Raw genomic sequence first — 22,259 nt, forward strand, 5'->3', positions numbered from 1 at the left:
AGCAACAAAGATCAAACACAGCCCACTCCCCGCCACCCCCGCCAAAAGAAGCATGCAAGGCAGGTTAGGTTTGGTGGGCCTAATTAGGTTAGCACTTGGTTTCACCTGCAGACCTAGGAACTACAGATGAACCCCTTCATTGGATGAATGGAATTTACCAGACATGTTGTGCGTAGTTATTTATGGTCTGTTTGTAGCCCCTGCTAGATTGCTGGGTTCTTGAGGCCAGTTGGTATTATGTTTCTGGGACCACTTGTAGGGCTCAGCATATATGTGTGATTGACGTGTTTGGTGAATGGATGACTCTGTAAGGGATGTACATTAACTGAAGTGAAACTCATTTTGGTATGCTTTCCTTAGCCAACTGATAATTTTCTATTCTTCTTAATGTCTTTGTTTGTTTGTTTTCCATAGGAAAGCCCATAACAGTGGTGAGGACTCAGATCTAAAGCAGAGGAGGAGGTAAAGAAAACAAATTAGAAGGAGGGTCAAGGGAGAGGGATGGGGCTTAGCAGATTAGCACAGCCCAGACTTGAGGCAGGAGTGGGGAAAATGTTTTGTTTTATTAGTGGCTGCTTTAAGAGTATTGTAATTTTTTTTAAACTTTGAAATATCAGTTTTGGCTTCAACTGGTTCTCAGTCTTCCTTTCTTAACGTCCTTAGGAGTTTTTCCTTTTTTCTTTTTTCTGCTCCTTTTGTCTTAGAGGAGCTGTCTCAGTTATCTCTTTATTTTTCTTTCTTTCTTTTTTTTTTTTTTTTTTTTTGGCCGCCACCGTGCAGTGGCATGCAGGATCTTAGTCCCCTGACCAGGGATCAAACCCGTGAGCCCTGCAGTGGAAGCATGGAGTCTCGACCACTGGACCGCCAGGGAATTCCCTTGGTTATCCCTTGCTACGTTAAAACCACCCAAAACTTGGTGGTTGAACATAACAACAACTGTATATATCTTGTGTGATTCTGTTGATTGAATAGTTTGTTAGCTAGTCTAGCTAGTCCCTGGCAGAATGGCTGGCAGCCTGGGACCTCTCTCTGTCTGTGGTCTCTGCACCTGGCTAACTTAGGTGGCTGGAAGGAAGCAGAAGCTGCCAGCCCTGTTTAGAGACTGTCCTAGAACTGGCAGAGTATCCCTTACACCTTCTTCTGTTGGTAAAAATCAGTCACAGGACCACCACAAATTCAAGGGGAGGGGAAATAAACTCTCCCTTTCTCCATGAAGGTAGGGGTTTGACAGGACTTTGTGTCCATATTTAGTCCACCCCAGGGGCTTTTAGCTTTTCCACGTCAGAGTTCTGTTGGAAGTATTTGTTTCTGTGGTCCCTTCAGGGAGCATGGTGACATTTGCTTTAATCTGCTCTCATTTCTGTAGACATTCAGATGCCTGGCTGAACTGAGAAATTCTGACTGGGAGAGGGCTACGACAGCTACTTATGTTTGGATTAGTAATTTTACTGCAAAATTAATTCTAAAGAACCAACATGAACCTTTCTGAAATTTTTCATTTGTCATAAATGTGGGTTTTTTTTTTTTCCTTTTACTCTTATTTTGTTTTCAGGTCGCGCTCACGCTGTAACACAAGCAGTGGTAGTGAATCAGAAAATTCTAATAGAGAACACCGGAAAAAGAGAAACAGGTAATATTGCAAGGTCGTGGTTAACGGGAACTCTGAAATCAGAGGCTACCACTGGTTACAGAAGCTGTGTGTCCTAAGAATTTCTGTGCCTGATTTTTCTCATCTGTGTTTAAGAAGGAATCTGGCATGATTTTAAAGCACTGTTTTAGGAAACCTCAGCTCTTTGGACTGAGTTTCTTATCTTTATAATAAGATGATTAAACAATTTGACAGTGAGATTCCTTCTTGTTAATAAAAAAAATGATGACCTATATTTAGGTACAACACGTGGTGAATTTGTTTAAGGGTGGTGAGAAATTTTACCATTTGTAGAGCGATTTCTCCCTGAAGTGTCTTTTAACATGACATCACTATCCTTTGCCCAGCCAAAAAACGAGACACTCATAGTTGCATAGCTTCAGCCTTATGTATGTGTAACATGCAAATACCTGTTTATACTCCTGCCAGGCGCACACAGTTAGATGGGTAAATGCAATTAGTTCATATCTTTAAGGCTTATTCTTAAGAGCTTGTTAATAACAGGATTTGACATGTAATCAATGTCAGTGATGGCTTAATGCACTAATCAGTTCTTCCTGGTTCCGGAATACTTATTTGAAAACAAGTAATCATGTAATGAAAGAGCACCAGGTTGGTGAGGTGAGGGATTTGGTTACTGGTTATGCCAGTTTCCAACCCAGTGGTTCTCAAATGGGGACAGTTTTGTCTTTCCCTGTGTTCCCTGAGGACATTTGGCAATGTTTTGGGATACTTTTGGATGTCACAATTGTGGGGCGGGGGTTGCTGCTGGCTAGGGAGGCTGCTAAACATCCTCCAATGCACAGGACAGCCCTCTACAACAAAGAAATATCTGGCCCCAAGAATGTCCATAGGGCCACTGTTGGGAAACTGGTTCTCACCTGATGTGGAGTCTTGCTTGGTTGCTTTATTTTCCTGGGCCGTCTTTTTCTCCTCTGTAAAATGAGGAAGTTGGATAAGATAATCTCCAAGATCCTTCTTTAGTGCTCAGAGCTCTTGTGCTGGTCATGCATTGAATTGGCCTCCCTCTCTAACTACAAAGCCTATGTAATAACAGCCCAGATAGCTTTGTAAGACTGGGCCATTTTCTTAGGAAGCTTTCCATGTGGAGCCTTCTTAGGGGCTGGCATCACACTATATAGAGGTGCGATCTCAGTGTGTAAGGACACCTTTCTCAAGGAAATGATTTCAGTTTCTTTATCTATAAAAAGCCAAGTGTGGCGGGTAGCTCTCCCTCAGGTACCCTCTTCCTGCTCTAAAATTCAGTATTTCTGCACAGACAACACAAAACAAAGCAAAACAAACAAACAAAACAGCCTCCCTCCCCCATTTGTACTTACTGATCAAGCCAGTATCTTAATAAATATATTTCTGTTTTGCTTGGTGTATTCTAAGTTGAGCTCATAGGTGCTCTATTCTCAACTTCTCAGAAGGTAACCTATTTAAAAACAGTGCCTTTTCAGGCCAAAAGTGCTCACGGTGACATTTGCTATTAAAATGAAACACTATTTAAAGGTTGCCAACAAGTTCCTAAATAGCTCATTACTGATCTAGGGGCACTGGCTTCAATATTCCTTCTAGGTGTTTTCTCCCTCTACCCCAATTTCTCCTCCCATCCCAATTTCATGAACAATTTTTTAGACTGGCTTTCTTTGTACTATATTTTAGAATGATGGTGGTTCTGAATGTTTAAATGCAAATGTACTTTGTAAGGCTATTAATGAGAAATTGCTTTCAAAACACACTGACACAAAGGTTTTCAAAATCATTTCTTTTACCTGCAGAGATATTGCCCTAGGGTTATACAAGTTGCCTGTGTCTGTAGAAGATGAGGTCTGGACTCTAGTTCTCAGGGGCATAGCAAAAAGTGGGCAGAGGAAGAAACATGTCTTGCAGTTCCAATATCCACTCCTGAAAATCCTGGTGTAGGTACAGTGTGCAGAGAAACATGGTACAACACATTACACTGCCCCTGGGTGCCACGTACCCATTAGGCAATGCTGCCGCTAACCCCTCCATCCCATTATTAGCCTTTAAAATTTTGCCAGAACCCAGTCATTCCACCTCGGGATACAAGGGTCTGAGTATTTTTACTGCGGTGCTGCTGATGGTCCCATTACAGACACAGTATGTCTTGTGTCTGTAATGAAGGGTTGTCAAATGATGTCTGACTTTCTACTTTGGGGGAGAGAATGAATCTCTTCAACCTCAGTTGTCCTTTCTTATTTTGGTCGGGAACGTGACCCAGCCAAGCTCTCACCAGCGTCTTTTGTGCTTTTATTAAAGGACTCTGGTAACCCTAGAATGGGGCAAAGTGAATCTTGAACATGCTGATGTTCTACTTCCTGCCAGCAAGGTCTCTAAATTCAGCCCTGGATGCTTCCTCCCTTTGGAAACCAGAGCCTGCACCGACACACCCCGCTTTCCTGTCTCCTCAGGGGAACTGTAGCCTGAGGCAGAGGGACAAAGACTGTGCACATTTGCTTTTCAGGCACTGTTTTGAAGCCCATGATGTGTCCAGTGGAACTCTGGACGGAGTTCCAGAGAGACTTTCTGGAGGCTGTGTGTGGTCTTCGGGATGCTCTTTCCTATGCTACTCTTTCTTGCTGTTTTTTTGTTTTTGTTTTTGTTTGTTTGTTTGTTTAACATAAGGAAGGTCTCTCCTATTAGGTTTGAGACAATTCTGTGTAAATACTGTTTTTTCACAGTGTCTACCCATTGGATTTTAAGCTGCCTTGCTGTTCCCATGGATGACAATTTCAATATCTCAGATTTTGTGTTGGGAGAAACACAAGTTAACAAGACAATGTTCACAGGTCAACTTTATCCAAAGCAGTAGTTGTGGCTTTTAACAACCATGAAAAAACAATCAGAATCCACATCGACTCTGGAAGGCTAGTATCAGAAACAAGGATTGTTGTTTAGATTCAGTTTTAGAAAAATATAGCTGTAGATAAGCACCCCCTCTGTCAGTTTTGGGTCTAGAGCAAATGAGGCCAGATGGGTGAGGGCTGTGCAGTAACTGCAGGGTTTCATTCCACAGAAGTTTCCGACAACACCAGAGGCTTCAAGCCTCCTTTGTTTGGGGAATTGTTTATGTCTTTCTTAATCCTCTTTCACTTCAGTTGTTGTTTCCTTACTGTTTTCATAATCTGCATGGGTACCTACAGTTCTCTAGATTTTAAGATTTGAGAAAATAGGGGCTTCCCTGGTGGCGCAGTGGTTGAGAGTCCGCCTGCCGATGCAGGGGAAACGGGTTCGTGCCCCGATCCGGGAAGATCCCACATGCCGCGGAGCAGCTGGGCCTGTGAGCCATGGCCGCTGGGCGTGTGCGTCCGGAGCCTGTGCTCCGCAGCGGGAGAGGCCACAACAGTGAGAGGCCCACATACCGCAAAAAAAAAAAAGATTTGAGAAAATAGATTTTTCCTCCCTTTGTATAGTACCTGGAAGTTGGAGCACAGTTTCTTGCGATAACATCTCAGATGACAGAAAGTCTTTATTTTCCCCTCAGTGTCTCTACGTACACCCTCATCTTCATTTCTCTTCTCTTGCCTCCCTTTTTACTATATCACATTATTTTTCCTCACCCAGTTCCCCCCCTTTTTTTTCTTTTCTTAGCTTCTTTCTCACTCTTTCTTTCCTGTCTTCTCTGACTTCTGTCTCTGTTTAGGAGCCAGTGATGTGTCAAAAAACTCCCAAGGGTGTGGGTCAGGGTTTTGGTTCTGCCATGTCCTGCTGTTTGACCTTGGGCAGCTCACTTAACAAATTTAAACTTAGCTTTCTCATCCCTCAAATGGAGTGCATACTACCTGATCTGCTGTCTTGAATGAGTTACCGCAAAGACCAAATGAAATCTGAGAGGTGACAGCACTTTGGCGGAGGGAGCCGGATAGTTTAATGTCTAATTTTGGAGTCACCTTCTCTTTGGCTGTCCCCACCTCTCCTACACCCTCTTTCCAACCTTTTCCACTTTTCTTTTAACCTTGTCTTCCATTTCCCCATCTACCCCAACTTTACACATTTGTATTTTCAGACCAGGCATTCTTACCCTCTGATTGATGGGTAGGTTTTAGGGGTCTCATATCCCCAAGAAATTGTATGTAACGTTCTTTGTGTTTCTAAGTATACAATTTTCTGGTGATAGTCTGTAGATTTAATCAGATTCTTAAGGGGGTGTCTGACCTCCAAAAAGTTATGAAGTGGTCATTATGATCTAAATAGTGATAGATAGATTGATATTGGGAAATGGAATTGGTAGGATTCAATTCACTGGTAGGATTGAAAACTAAAAGGCTGCAAATTTCTTTTTAGATTACTTTTTGTGATACCGATTTGTGAAAAAATCGGTTGAATTAAATTCATCAAATTGGAAACCTACCAAGGACAAAGCAGCATGAAGTTAATGTGAATATTAGATTGCATTATGTTTTACTAGTTAGAATTTTGAATCTTGCACCTAAGATCAGAAGGGTCAGTCAGCTGGTCTTTATGGGTTTGAGCCCCTGGGCCATGCTCAGGACTTGCCCACAGTGTATGTTGAAGGAGGACCTAAGAGGTAGACCTATCAGAGTGAAGCCTTTCATAAACCAGCTTGCCCTGAAAATACCTTGAGCTTAATAAAATATCCTTCACCGTTCAAAGAAACCGGTCTGCAAAATATCCTTTGTGCTGTTGATGAAAATCAGCACTCCTTTGGGCATTCACTGGGGAGGGTCTGTGGATTACTCAGTCATTAGCTTTGATGTGTTGCTAGGCTTTTAGGATTTGAAGTGGGAGATTTGGAGGAGGTGGGCAGTGAGGCAGAGAACGAGCCTGGTGTTTTTTGCATAAGCATAAAAGCGGAAGTAACTCTGGAGCCTGGTGAGGATTAAAGGGGTAAGAGAAATGAGAGAAGCTGGGGGTAAAAGCTGGACTAGAATAAACTGGCAGCAGGGGACCATTTGGGCCTTTCCCAAATTTCATTCTGGGATGTTTGCATCATAATCACATGAGTTATGTACCTGAGGTGATGTGTGTGCACACGTGTGTGCGCGTGTGGGTGAAATAGAGCTCAGAACAAAGAACGAGGGACGGTGTGTTATGAATTTTGAAGATGCTTTGAAGATCTCTGTGCCTAGGAGCTGGTTCCTTTACCCTCTGAGTTTTAATTTTCACACATGCAAAGTGGGATAATACCTGCCCCGCCTACCTCACGGGGTTTATAAAGATCTGAGATAATGGATGCACTTTGAAAAGCACAAAGGACCCTGCGTGGGCAGGTACTATTCCATTGATGAGAATGTTCAACGCTGCTCAGTGTTATCTGAAGTCCTGTTGGATCTGCAGAGTAGGGCCCAGCTCCCTTTAACAATAAAGAAGTCAGTATTTCTAACATGAATTTGTTCTGCCACAAACGTTGTTAAGAGTTTCCTCCTGCTTTTTAGACGTCTTTTAGAATCTGTATCTGAATAATGGATTAAGATGGTTTGAAGTATTTTAAATGTGTTCCACAGGTCTTTTATATTATTTTTCTGAAAAAAGAAAGAAACCATCCTCTGTGGCACTGCAGCTAACAGGGACAATACATTTGAGCCGGGGAGATATAGATCATGGCTTTGGCAGGGTTTTGTTGTTGTTAGAGTGATAACACAAAGCAAAGCATTCTTGTCCCTCTGCCCTAGGGAAAAAAATGTGGTTTTGATGATGGCAAACTTAAACCAGGGACGTTTCTTCCACATGGCCTGAAAACAGGTAACTGTTTCCTTGCAAGCATTCCCTCCTGCCTGGTCCCTGTCCCTGATTGAAGTGTCGGGGCTGGCTGCAAGCCAGGTAAAAATTGGGGGTAGGGAGAGGGCAGTTCGTGCAGAGCCGATGGAAATGATGTTCACCATGGTACAGATGGCAGAGGGTTCTGATTTCCACTTTAATAAGTTGTATTAAGATTTAGACATTTGACGTGGATTATTTAGGGATTCCAGAGCATAATCCAAGTTGACAGAGATGACTGTGGAAGTGCGGAGCTGCAACAAATGAGGAATGCTGTCAGATGACTAAAAGCAGAGCAGGTTGAATGATCATGAAAACAGAAGGAGAGTTTGGGGAGGGAGAGGGCACCAAATGCAGCCCATTTTAGCAGGGAGAGCATAAGGAGTAAGTGGAAGAGATAGAAGCACCTTTAAGAGCAAATAAGAATAATTTATTGATGGTGGGGGAAGGTGGGAAAAGCAAATGAATTTTTTGCTTGCTGGTCTTCAGGGAGTATGTTGACAGATGCCTGGAACCAACATAAATTTCCCAAGGGAAGGAAAATTACTGAAGAAAAAAAGAAGACTGGTTTATAGCATGTGATCCAAAAATGAGAGCAGTGGATGAGAAACACAGTCAGCTGGGAACTGCAGATTTAATATTAGCGATGGAGTGGTTGTATGAAGCAATTGTCTGGGAAGTTGTGCTATTGCTGAAGAGTGGAGAGTTTTTTTTTTTTTTACCATGTCTGACTGGCTTATAAATAAAGCACGAATAGAGAACCATAATTTTACAGCTGGAAAGGATCTTTACAATAATTCAGTAGATGAAGAAACAGACCTACCAAAGAAGGTTAAGCGTTTTGCCCAGGGTCTCTGAGTCAGATAATGACAGAGCTGGAACGAGGCTGAACTCAGGAGCGATCGGTATTGCTCTTATCGCCTGGAAGCGTCATTATACACTTGCTCTGTAAGATTTCTCAAGTTCAGTATTACACATGGTCTTTATCTCAGTGAATGAGAAATGGAAGCGTCATTATACACTTGCTCTGTAAGATTTCTCAAGTTCAGTATTACACATGGTCTTTATCTCAGTGAATGAGAAATGAATTAAGAACTGGTATAAAGGAAGGTCCTATTAAGAACAAAACTGCCCGGGTAAAGGTAGAGGATGAAGTAGAACCCACAGGGATTTGTATAGGAATTCATTTGGTACTGTGAAGAATTTTGCAGAAGAGGCAGAACTATAATTGGGAAGATAGGAAAGAAGAGACTAGGAACAGTCATTATCTTCATTATTGTTATCAAATGATTATATGATGTTTTGTCTTCCAAACCTTTTGCAAACTTTAATTAAGTGTCAAATGCAGTTAAAATCTAAATTGCACGGATAGCCTGAAAAATTAGAGTGTTGAAGTTTGGTGAGACATGGAGGAAATGTATCAGAATTCCCTTATTCTGAAACATTATTGGAGAATGCTCTATTCTAGAGCGACGCTCTCCCTCTTACCTTGATTAAAAAGCCAAAACCTTCTTACGGTAAGGCTTCTTAGTCCAGTTGCTAACTCTCCTTGGTTGTACCTGAGGAAATAGACAAAATGTGATGCATGTAGAGTTATTGCCTTAATGGATACAGGAAAGAAACAGCATTTTTTGAGGTTCAACTTTAAATATAACATTTGACAATGAATACATCCCCAGTGAAAATGTCAACGGACTCCTTTCCCTCCTTAAGACTTTCATGACTGTCATATAAGACATTTTGACTTTTTAAAAGGTACTATATTGATATGATGCTTACAGTGTTTTTATTCTTCATAATGTAAATCCCCACATGAAAATTAAAATGTAGCAGGAAAGGAGCAAAAACCAACACTTTGTGTGTGCTACACCTAAGGAGAAATGAGACTTATAAGGTAGAATCATGATAAGATATGTCTTTTACATTTAAAGATTTCTTTAGTTACTCATGCATAAACAAAATAGTTAACTCCTGCCTCATCAGGACTCAGTGTTACAATATTCTTGCTTTGGGGCTAGGATTTCCTTTCCATGTAGCATCTGTATTTTCTGGAGCAGTTCAGTGATGGAAGAAATGACACTTTCATTCTTGTAATGAGGTACCATTAACCAGAGGCCTTTTGTAAGGGTGTAATTTCAAACTTCATTACAGACTAAGGCAGCCACACCACTCGTTACTCAGGAGAATGTGCTTCTGTTGTGACTCTCCAATGAGCCTTACATTTTTAATGTACCTTGTTAGAATATTTATGAAAGAGTATCCCCAGTAGAGGGCAACTGTCTTTGGAACATGTAGGTCCCAAGGATATTAACTGACATGGTTTCACTGCCCTCACTTTCGACTTTTTGATTAGGAAAATAAAAGTTAAAGGTGCATGCCATCGTCTGAAATTCTTTCTGATTTAGTTCTTGTTACTAGTAAGGTACAAGAAATATGTGTGCTCTTGTCTCAGGAGTTTTAATTTTTGTTATCAGAGTAAAGCCTCAATATGAAAGTAGCCAGCTAAATTCCACAATAGAAGAATGAGCATATACTGCTCGTGCTTCCTTTGAACTGTCTAAGGAATGTTTCTCTAGGAAAAGTATGTTTGCCTCAGTCAGGTTTCACCCTTGCTGGTAGGCTTGACCTCTCAAAAATATTTAAGGATGCTGATTTACTGATTTAAAAAAAATTAGTGAAATTTTGTCCTGTCCACGAACTGTGCAGCGATTTAGCTCAGAATGGAAGCTGTAGTCTAAAAGACTCCAGGCTTAGGAGTTGCCAGGACCTGGTGTTATGTCTACCCCGGGCAATGCAAGGTGTGGGTGGGTTCCTGTGGGAGGGAAGACAGCTCCTTGCCAGCCTGACGCCTTCCCACTGTCTCTTCCTAACTTTGGATCCCTCAGTCCTGGGAGGGTCCAGGACAGTTCCACCCCAGTAGGTCTGGTGGGTCACTCCCTGGCTGTCACATGATACGTGGAATGGCTCGGAAGTCTAGGTTCTGGCTATGAAAATACATATACATACACGTGTGTGTGTATGCACACATGGAATTTTCAAGCGAGAGTGTTTGCTTCAAAGAGTGATTAATTATGACCTCGTCGTATACCTTCTCATATTTTTCTTCAGATGTTTCTAATATTCAGATTCATATGTTCAGTTTTCATTTCCTCTGCACATGTCATTAGAAGAGGGAACTATGTTCTTGAATTTGTGAAAAATACCATGACTGTATCCTGTTAATATTCAAATAATAGCCTATTAGGAATGAAAGCTTTAGTGAGGAAATATATACAGTTCAAAGACTTGAAATGTGTTACAGATAATTTTTTTATTTAACACAATTCCTCTGTAATCTAGAGAGATTTAAATAGCTTCTTCCTCATAAGCTGCTTTTTTTTAAAAAACTGGAATTAGCTTTCCATTGTCTCTGTTTAAGTATAAATAAGATGAATATATGTCACTCGTCTACTGGTTTGCATTATAAGCAAATCCAGATATCCACCCCACAGTCTGTACTAAGTGCTGTAACAGGGCAGCGGAAAGACATCTGTTCAGTGAGAGAAATGACTCCAGACTTGTCTATTCTTTTCATTTCTGTTTCGAAGCAGTTATGCTCATGCAGTCACAGTACTGGGATGATTACCGTGCAATCATGCTGCTCTCCCACGCCCCGGGAGCAGCAGTGTGAAAGAAACACCCTGGAGCAGCTTCCTCAAGAACGTACATAAATTCAAAGTTAAAGATTCAAATAACAGGTGTTTGATTTTTGCAAGAAATACTCATGGCTTCACAGCATCATTGCAGTGCATTCCAGACATTATTTACACATTAATTAAGCACTTGCTTTAATTAAGTACTTGGTTCCCTCTCTCCCCTGTTAACACCTCACCCTTGTTTTTAGAAAGACTTGATGTATCAAAAGTCTGAAACTTCTGCAGGCTGTGTGGTCCATGGATGGGTTTTGCCAGGTCCGTACAGTATTTCACATTCATAATTGGTTACCATTACTTAAAAAACAGAAGAGTTCATTTTTTTAAAAATCCAGATTTGTGGATTATCTTTTAAAAACTGAGAGGATTAAGTAACATTGTCCCATGCTCTTACATGGCAAGTCCCTGTGCCCCCCAGTACCCCCTCCCCCCAGTTTCCCTTTCCCTCATTTTACATTCCCTGCAGGGCCCCTGGCCCCTCTGAGTGCTCAGCCCTCATTCCCTCTTAAACATGCGAGCAGCATAACCAGAATGTTCTGTGCCTACTCAGTTGCTGAGGCATTATGCCACCATATTTAACTTTTTTTATTTGTAGCTTCGTGTCTTAAAAAAATGGAAATTGTATCTGGCACTTGTGCATGAAAACTTGGACAATTTGTGAATTTTTAAGAGCATTTCAAAGGAAAACTATTCATTGCTGTTTTAGTATATTTGTATAAAATGATTTTGTTTCATGATTTAAGATTGTGTAGCAGACACCACTGTTTCTTTAGTCGAAACCTAAATATGTTTTATTTTTTAATTTATTTATTTATTTTTGGCTGCGTTGGGTCTTCGTTGCTGCACGCGGGCTTTCTCTAGTTGTGGCGAGCGGGGGCTACTCTTCATTGCTGTGCGTGGGCTTCTCATTTTGATGGCTTCTCTTGTTGTGGAGCACGGGCTCTAGGCGCGCGGGCTTCAGTAGTTGTGGCACGTGTGCTCAGTAGTTGTGGCTTGCGGGCTCTAGCGCAGGCTCAGTAGCTGTGGCACACGGGCTTAGTTGCTCCCGCGGCATGTGGGATCTTCCTGGACCAGGGCTCAAACCTGTGTCCCCTGCATTGGCAGGAGGATTCTTAACCACTGTGCCACCAGGGAAGCCCCTAAATATGTTTTAAATGAGTTTTGTTTTTGACACATGTCTTTTTACTAGGAAATTTTAAGCCGGGGATGAAGTCTGAAAATAACCAATATATGTTTACATATTTATGTATAAATATTATATACTTATCTACTTATGGATATATTAATACGGTTAATACATTCCTAGCTTTGAGTGATTATGGTAATATTGTGAAATAACTTTTAAAAACATGTTTAGGATGAACTGATAAAGCACCACATATGTGGATGTTAATTTTAGATGAATGGTCTTTCTTTCAGAATACGGCAGGAGAATGATATGGTTGATTCGGCGCCTCAGTGGGAAGCTGTACTAAGGAGACAAAAGGAAAAAAACCAGGCAGACCCCAACAACAGACGATCCAGACACAGATCTCGTTCGTATGTGCTCTCTCTTTATGCCTTGATTCAAAAACTCCGAGCTGTCGATAGCGTGCAGAGTCTAGGGCACATTGGGCTGTCTCTCTGAGGTCTTCTTAAGTGATTTAGTTCAACCATGATTATCCCACTGTTTATTTATTGTCATATATACCTTCTTACATTTGTTATGCTCATCAGCTATATCTGAAGCAGTAGAAGTTGGAGCACAGCCAAAGCAAAATGTCATAAAAAACAAGGCTATCAAAATCATATTTTGTTTTGTTTTTAAACAAAGGTATATATTCAACTGAATAAGTAGGAATAGTCTCCTTTGTTCTGGAGCCTGGCAGTTGGTGAAATACCTGCTGCTTATCTCAATTTGAGTCTGCAGAATCCTCTTAAGTCTTGTTCCAGATTAAACCAGATGTGAATAACTTCCCATCAAATCACCATTTGTGAGCAGTAGTCAGTGAGTGATTCATTACACCCCAGTGTTGAGATTGGCCTGCTCCTTCTGTTGCTAGGCAGTGCCATGTGTGAGCATAATTACCCCATGATGATGAGGTTGCCAGTTCCCCAAATTAATTTTCTTTTGCACTGATAAAGTTTATACTTAAACAGAAATGTTTGCATCATCCAGATTTAGACTCTCCACACCCACCTCTCGTCCCAAAGCATACCTTTTGTTTTTTGGGGTTTTTTTTGATGTGCAAGAAGTAGATTTACTAATACAGTATGCACAAACGGTCAGGCAAGGGGGCTCTGCCCTGAGAACTAAGTGGGAAAGCAGCTTTGGTTAGGGAGATTCACACTCCATAGTCAGAGTGTGGACCACCTTAGAAGGTGAGAGGCCCTGGGAGATACACCTTCCATAGACAGAATGTGGTCCAACTCAAAAGGTGAGAGTGGCCCCAAAGCATACCTTTTTAAGTGAGCTGGACCTAACCACCTATCCCTTTATGATCCTGGGTGGTTAGATGTCTGATGTTGCCTACTTGTGGAAGGAGGGATGATGTCTTAGCAGGGTGGTGGGAGGATGCCTGGGAGTGGATGGGAGACAGTCTCTAGAGGTAGGTGGGGAGCTCTGAGGAGCCGGGCAGAAGGGTGCCAGCTCAGTTTAACAGAGGCCAGGAGCAGGCTCCAGAGGGAACACCCCATAACCCTAGGGGACTCTGCTCAGTCTTAGGGGCTTGATTTCGAATGTGAAGTTAACCCATAATGTGTGTGTGTTTTTATCAGTGGTACATCATAACGAATGATGTCTGTTTCTTCTCTAATAGAAAATTTGCAGGTAGTCACTAAGCACTGTACACCCTATAGATTTATTCTTTACTCCATTTGTTTTTGTCTGGACTAACTAAAATGTTCAATTTAAAGCAGAAGTTAATAAAAGTTTCCTTTGTCTTGCATACCACCTCCCCCTAATTCCATTAAAAAAAGAGAGGTTTAGAACAGGAAGAATCAAGCCCTAATTGTGGACAGTTTAACCAAAAGGCACAGAACCCCAAGATAGGATCCCAGCATGGTCCTGGGCATATCTTTTGTAACTATGCTTTTACCATTCCATGTGGAATCTTTTTCTATGAGGGACTTACTATACACAAGTTTTGGTAACTTGGTATTAAATCTTAAAAACAGCATTCAGTTTTTCTAATTATTTCTAAAGCACTCTAAATTCAACTAAATAAATTTCATTTATTAAATAAAGGGAAAAGTAAAATGAAATTAGGAAAAATCCTATATACAAACTTTGAAGAAGCCAAAATACATTTCTGGGGACAATAGTAAATAGTGAATAATCATTTATAGATAAAATTGATAAAGAGAATAATCCAAAGTTGTTGAGTATTACAGTTACTATAATTCAGTTACATTATGGGGCAAATATTGTAGATGGGACTATGGATTTATATCATTTTTAATTGAGTGATCTGAGATTCATTTAACACCCTAAGGAATAAACTTTTTTACAATTGAGGTAATTTGAGGTGAAATTTACATCTAGTGAAATTGCTCTCACCTTATGGGTAGAAGTCTATAAATTTTGACAAGTGTATACATATCGTATCCATCATGCCAATCAAGATACAGAATTTAAAAAGTTCCCTCCTACTCCTTCTGTTCAGTCCCCATCCCCCATAGACAGCCACTGTTCTGATTTCTATCACCATAGATTAGTTTTTTTCTCTTACTGAATGTCACATAAATGTAATTATACAATATGCTCTCTTAAAATGTGGCTTAGTCCATTGTATGATTATACCACAGTTTGTTTATCCATTCTCCTCTTGATGGATGTTTGGATTGTTTGCAGATTTTGCTGTTTTGTGAAAAAGCTCAAGATACTCCACACAAGTGTACCTGTGGAGTATGTTATCTTTTGCCTTGGGGTAAATACCTGAGTGGAATTGCTCGGTTAGAGGATATGTCTAACCACATTTAATTTTATAAGAAGCTACTCAAATGATTTCCAGAGAGGCTGTATCATTTTATACTCCCACTAGCAATGTATGAGATTCAGTTCCGCTGTATTCTTGCCAATATTTGGTTTTGTCTGTCTTGTTAATTTTAGCTCGTCTAGTTGGCTTGAAGTAGTACCCTGCTGTTGACTGACAAAGTTAACCACATTTTCCTGTGCTTATTGGTTATCCATATATGTTCATTTGAAAAGTGTCTGTTCAAGTTTTGACCATTTTTAATTGTTGTTTTCTCTTATTTATTTGTAGGGCTTTTTATATGTTCTGGATATAAGTTCTTTTTCAGATATGTGTATTGTGAATATACATATCTGAAAAAGAATTCTCGGCTGTGGTTTGTTTTTTCATGTTCTTAACGTTGTCTTTTGGTGAGCAGACATTAAATTTTGATGAAGACCAGTATATCTTTTTTTTTCATTTATAGTTAAGGCTTTTTTTGCATCTTAAGGAATGTTTGCCTACCCCAAGGTCACAAAGATATTCTCATATCTTCTTGTAGCAACTATATAGACTTTGCTTTTATATTTAGATCTGCGATCCATTTAGAGTTAATTGTTCATTGTATGAGGTAGAGGTAGATATTGAGAAGTTTTTTTTGTTCCAGGTGTTTTTCCAGTACGTTTGTTGAAAAGACTGTCTTCATTGAAATGCCTTGGAGCCTTTGTTGAAAATCAATGCACTGCTTAGATGTGGGCTAATTTTGTTTCATTGATCTGTTGTTTGTCTAGTCTTTTTTTTTTTTTTTTTTTTTTTGTGGTATGTGGGCCTCGCGCTGTTGTGGCCTCTCCCGTTGCGGAGCACAGGCTCTGGACGCACAGGCTCAACGGCCATGGTTCACGGGCCCAGCCGCCCTGCGGCATGTGGGATCTTCCCAGACCGGGGCATGAACCCGTGTCCCCTGCATCAGCAGGCGGGCTCTCAACCACTGCGCCACCAGGGAAGCCCTGTTTGTCTAGTCTTAAGCCACCATGTTGTCTCAGTTACTGTAGCTTTACAGTAAGATTTGAATCATGCAGTGTAAATTGTCCAACTTTGTCCTTCTTTTTGTCAAGGTTGTTTTAACTATTTTAGATCCTTTGCAGTTCTATGTAAATTTTTGAATCAGCTTGTTAGTTTTTGCACAAAAAAAAAAGAAAAAAACCTGTAGACTTTAGATTAGCATTATGTTGAGTATCTATCGATCAATTTTGAGAAAATTAGTGTCCTACTCATCCATGTATTTAAGTTTTTAACTTCTTTCAGCAATGTTTCTAGGTTTCCAGTATAGTTATTGCATTTATTTTGTTAAATTTAATCCTAAATATTTAATATTTTCAATGGTATTGAACTACATTTTGTAAAATATTATTTTCAAATTGTTTGTTAATATATAGAAACACAAATTATTTTTTTAATATTGATATTTTATCTTGCCATCCTGTAACCTTGTTAAATTGACTTATTATATTAGCTTTGGAAGCCTTAAAAAATTTTTTTTTCTTAGGATTTTCTACCTTTGCAATCATTTTGTCTGTGAACAGAGACAGCTTTCCTTTATGACTAATCTTTTGCCTTTTACTTCTATTTCTTTCCTAAATGTACCCACTAGATTTTCCAGAATATTGTTGAATTACAATGTTGAGTCGAAGTGTTAAGAAAGCAGACATGCTTGGCTTGTTCTCTTTCTTGGGGAGAAAGCATTCAATATGTCACATTAAATATGATGCTAGCTATAAGATTGAAGAAGACCCCTTCTATTCCTAGTTTAAGAGTTTTTTTTTTATCATGAATGAGTTTTGAATTTTGTTATTAGCTTTTTCTGCATCTGAGATGATTGTATATGGGTTTTCTTTATTCTATCAGTGGAGGAATTACATTGATTCAGTTTTGAATGATACATCCTTGCATTCCTGGGATAAGACCTTAGTGATTCTGATCTATTATCCTTTCCGTATATTGCTGGATTCTATTTGATATTATTTTGTTAATATTTTCTTTTCCTATGTTCATGAGAAATTCTGGTTTATAATTTTCTTGTAGTATCTTTGTCAGGTTTTTTTTTTTTTTTTTAAAAAGACATGGTTATGCCGGTCATATAAAATAGTTTAGGAACTTTTCCTTTTTTTCTCTATTTTCTGAGAGTTAATGTAAAATTAGCAGTACTCCTTCCATAAATATTTGATATAATTTACCTGGAAAACCAACAGTGCCACAGATTTGCTTTGTGAAAAGTTTTAAATACAAACTGAGGAGTTCCCTGGTGGTCCAGTGGTTAGGACTCCGGGCTTCCACTGCAGGAGGCACGTGTTCAATCCCTGGTTGGGGAACTGAGATTCCGCATGCCACTGTGTGCAGTGCGGCCAAAAATAAAATAAAATAACAAATAAACTAGTATCTCTTAAAAATAAATGAATAAATAAATTACAAACTGAAATTCTTTAGCAGATACTGGGCTGTTCAGATTGTCTACTTGTTATGTGTAGGTTTAGGTAGTAGGTGTTTTTAAAAGAATTTGTTCATTTTTATCTAAGCTGTCGAATCTTTCAATAAAAAAAATTGTTTGTAATAATTCTTTAGTATCCTTTGAACATCTGTTGTGATATTACCTTCTTCATTCCTGATGTTGCTAAGTTGTGTCTTGTATTTTTCTCCTTAATTGTGTTTTCTAGACTTTCAGAGAACTAACTTCGGGTTTAGTTGATTTTCTTTATCTGTTATCTATTTCATTGATTTCTACTCTTTATTACTTCCTTCTATTTATTTTGTCTTTTATTTGCTCTTTTTTTCGTCTTCTTAAGGTGACACTGATTTTAAACCTTTCTTCTTTTTTAATATAAGTATAAAGTTCTAAATTTCCCCTAAGTCTTGCTTTAACTATATTTCATATATTTTGATGTGTTTTTGTTTTCATTATCATGCAGTTCAAAATTTTAAATTTCACCCGTGATTTCTTTGACCTTGGTTTTTTTTAGTAGTGTGTTATTTAATTTCCAAGTATTGGAGATTTTTCTACATATCTCATTACTATTGATTTCTAATTTACTTATGTTTTGGTTAAAAAAATCTGTAAGATTTCAGTCATTTCAAATTTGTTGAGATCTGTCTTAAGAGCTAGCATATAGTCTTTAACGATGAATGAGCTGGTGGACTTGAAAAGAATCATTCTCAGTTGTTGGGTGTAGTTTACAAATGTCAAGTAGATCTAGTTTGCTGATAGTGTTGTTCAGATGGTCTATGTCTTTACTGATTTCTTTGTTTACCTTTCAATCCGTCATTGAGAGAGAGATGTTAAAATTTCCAATAATGATTATGGATTTGTCTGTTTTACCCTTTAGTTCTGTCAGTTTTTGCTTCAAGTTATTTTGAAGCTCTGGTATTAGGTACACACATATTTGTGAATTTTTTTGGGGGGGTCTTCCTGATAAATTGACCTTTTTATCATTATGAAATGTCCTCTTTATTCTGGAAATACTCTTTTCTCTATGTCCATTATACCCACACACTCATGTGTGTGTGTGTGTGTGTATGTGTATTTACATAACCATTACACCTTTTTCATGCTCACTTTTTGCATGGTATATATGTTTTAATACTTTACTTTAGACCTAAGTATATCTTTATGTTTAAAGCTCATCTCTTGATCTCTTGTAGACAGCAGTATTTGGTCTTTTTTTTAAATCTAGTCTAACCATCTGTAAATTGAATGTTTAGGATACTTATGGGTCATGTCATTATTAATATTTTGGGATTTAAGTCTGCCATCTTACTCTTTCTTCCTGTTTACTGAATTGTTAGTTTGTTCCTCCTTTCCTATTGTATTTTGTGTTAACTGAATATTTTTTGGTGTTCTATTTTACTTTTCATATTGACATCTTACCTATACTACTTTTTATTATTTTTTTATTTAGTGGTTTCTTTATGACTTACAGTATGGTTCCTAATTTATCACAGTCTGTTTAGGATTAATATCATAAAATTTTATTAAAATTTAGAAATCTTAGAAAAATATAGTTCCAATTATCCCCTCTTTGTTCTTGTGCTATTGTCCTGTATTTGATTTTTGCATGTTAGTAGCCCCACATTTCAATGTTACCATCTTTGCTTCAACAGTACATTGTTTTTAAAAGAAATCAGGAAAAGAGGAAAAAAATTTTATAGTTAATGTGGTAGGCAGAAAATGTCCCCTAGATATGTTGATGTCTTGATCTCCATAACTTGTGAATATTTTATGTTAGATGGCAAAGGGGAATTAAGGTTGCAGATGGAATTAAGATTGTTAATCAGTTGACCTTATGCCAAGGAGATTATCCTGAATTATCCAAATGGACCCAAGTAACAACAAGAGTTCTTAAAAGTGGAAAAAGGGACAGAAGAGGCAGTCAGAGTAATTCAATTTGAGAACAGCTTAACCTGTTGTTGCTGGATTTGAAGATGGAGGAAGGAAGGGGTCATCAACCAAGAATGTGGGCAGCCTCTGAAAGCTGGAAGAGGCAAGGAAATGGATGTTCTCCTAAAGCCCCCTGGAAGGAGTACAGCCCTGTCAACATCTTGATTTTAGTCCAGGGAGACCAGTGTCAGATCTGACCTACAGAATTGTAAGATAATACATTTGTATTGTTTTAAGCCACTAAATTTATGGCAATTTGTTACAGTGGCAATAGAAAATGAATACAGTTACCCAGTTTACTGTTACCTGTCTGTTCTGTTCCTTTCTCTAGATCCAATGTTCCATTTTCCTTCCTTTAGCATTTTTTGTAATACAGGTCTGTAGTTGATAAATTGTCTGTTTTATTTTATATGAAAATGTTTTTATTCTACTCTTATTTGTAACAGATACTTTCACTATCTATCAAATTTGGGGTTGATGGTTTTTCCTTTCACACCTTAAAGAGATTGTCTGTTGTCTTCTGATCTCTGTCATTTGTGGTAAGTTAGCCTTCATTCTGTAAACACTGTATGGAATTTGTCTTTTTTTCACTAGCTACTTTTATGACTTTTTTCTTTATCTTTAGCTTTTTAGCTCTTTGATTATGGTATTGCTAAGTGTGGTTTTCTTTATACAGTTGAACCTTGAACAACACAGGGGTTAGGGGCACCAGCCTGCCCATGCCCTCGAAAATTCATGTATAACTTATAGTCGGTCCTTGGTATACATAGTTCCCCTTTATCCACAATTCCACATCCACGGATTCAACCACCTTTGGACTGTATAGGTACTGTAGTATTTACTATTGAAAAAAATCCGTATATAAGTGGACCCGAGCAGTTCGAACCTGTGTTGTTCAAGTGTCAACTGTATCTATCATCTTCTTCTGTAATTTGGTATTTTTCACCAAATTGGGGAAATTTTTGGCCATTATTTTTCAAATTCTTTTTTCTGACTCATTCTCTTTTTCCTTTTGGGCATCCAGTTGTATGTATGTTAGACCATTTGATATTGTCCCACAAGCAACTGAGGTTCTGTTCATGTTTCAAATTTTTCTCCCTTTTTTCAATCATGGTAATTTCTAGTACCCTGTTTTCAACTTCATCAACCCTTCCTCCTACCCTCATAGTCCAGTCTGCTATTAAACTCATTCAGTGAACTTTGTACTTCCCTGTTTTAGAATTTCACTTTTGTTATTTTTATACTTTCCATTTCTCTGCTGAGATTTCTCATCTATTCATTGATTATATTCCTATTTTCCTTTAAGTTGTTGTATATATTTATACAAGATGTTTTAGGGGGGATTCCCTGGCAGTCCAGTGGTTAAGGCTCTGAGCTCTCACTGCCAAGGGCCTGGGTTTGTTCCCTGGTCAGGGAACTAAAATCCCACAAGCCTCACAGTGCCCCCACTCCCCTCCCCCAAAAAAGATGTTTTAAAGCCCTTGGTAAATTCCCATATCTGGGTCTTTCAAAATCTATTTCTATTGACTACTTACATTTTTTTTCTTTCCTAGATTTTGACTGTATTTTTCTGCCTCTCTGCATGTATAATAATTTTTTATTGCATGCTGGAAAGTTTAGAGGATATGTTGTAGGAGGTCTGGATTATGTTGTCTCTGGATTATGTTGTCTTCCTTTAAAGAGTATCACATTTTGTTCTGGAAGGCAACTGAATTACCGTTGGATCCTCTTGATCTTATTTTTCATGCTTCGATAGGGTGGGGCATTTTAGCTTTTGTCCTTAGCCTAGGGTATGTTCTTTACTTTAGTCTTGGTCCTTATTCTTAAGGCCTGGCCTTTCTGGAGTCTTAGTTGAATGCACAGAGTGCTCAGCATGGCTTCTCCACTGTGACTGCAACAGAGCCTTCTCTGCTTCCACTTCACACAGCTCTCAGCCTTGCAGTGGCTGTTTTCTGTTAGGCTTCAGAGTGCCACCCAGCTTATGTATAGATTAAATGTAGTTAACGTTCTCAGCCAACCTCTTAAGGAAAACCCTATGCAGACTTCTGGAGTCCCACTTTTTTCTTTTATCCTGCACTGTAAATTTTAGCCTCAAATTTTGATTTCTACCTCCTCAGCCCTGTGAATCTGTTGCTTCTTGAGTTTCACCTCCCTGTACCACATTGGGAAAGTGCCTCCAGGCAGAAAACTTGAGCAAATTGGTGGGGGGTGGAGGGGGGGGGCGGTTAACCTTGTGTTTCCCTTCTCTCAAAGATCACAGGCTGGGCCTCCCTGGTGGCGCAAGTGGTTGAGAGTCCGCCTGCCGATGCAGGGGATACGGGTTCGTGCCCCGGTCTGGGAGGATCCCATATGCCGCGGAGCGGCTGGGCCCGTGAGCCATGGCCGCTGAGCCTGCGCGTCCGGAGCCTGCGCGTCTGGAGCCTGTGCTCCGCAACGGGGGAGGCCACAACAGTGAGAGGCCCGCATACCGCAAAAAAAAAAAAAAAAAAGATCACAGGCTTATGGTATCTGTTGCCCAATGTCTGACAAACAGTTGCTTTGTAAATTTTGTTTTATTTTATAGTTTTTGAGGATGGGAAGGGAGGGTTTGTCTGATACCAGTTACTCCATTGGACCAGAAGTGGAAGTTCAAGAATATTCTTTTGAGGTAGAGTAATATCTTTGAATTGGGTATTGCTTCTATTAGATCAACTGAAATCAGAAAAGAGCCTAATGATACTTTGAATTTAAAATCTTATTTAAACTTTCTTTTAAATCTTACCTTCATGATAAAAATATCAGATCAGACAGAGGGTTATTTCAGAACAATGCAA

At 39.2% G+C, this 22,259-nt stretch overlaps 1 protein-coding gene across 1 annotated transcript in view; it reads left to right on the top strand.

The window, feature by feature from the left end:
* EPB41L4A (erythrocyte membrane protein band 4.1 like 4A) overlaps nt 1-22,259 on the top strand; it is a 256,576-nt gene that overhangs the window by 221,308 nt on the left and 13,009 nt on the right. The window contains exons 16-18 of the mRNA XM_060091850.1: nt 415-462; nt 1,553-1,630; nt 12,505-12,624. Of these exons, the coding sequence (XP_059947833.1) occupies nt 415-462; nt 1,553-1,630; nt 12,505-12,624 (246 nt within the window). The remainder of the gene's footprint in view (nt 1-414; nt 463-1,552; nt 1,631-12,504; nt 12,625-22,259) is intronic.

The sequence above is a fragment of the Mesoplodon densirostris genome, chromosome 3 (genome assembly GCF_025265405.1).
Source record: "Mesoplodon densirostris isolate mMesDen1 chromosome 3, mMesDen1 primary haplotype, whole genome shotgun sequence".
In the NCBI taxonomy this organism is placed as follows: domain Eukaryota; kingdom Metazoa; phylum Chordata; class Mammalia; order Artiodactyla; family Ziphiidae; genus Mesoplodon; species Mesoplodon densirostris.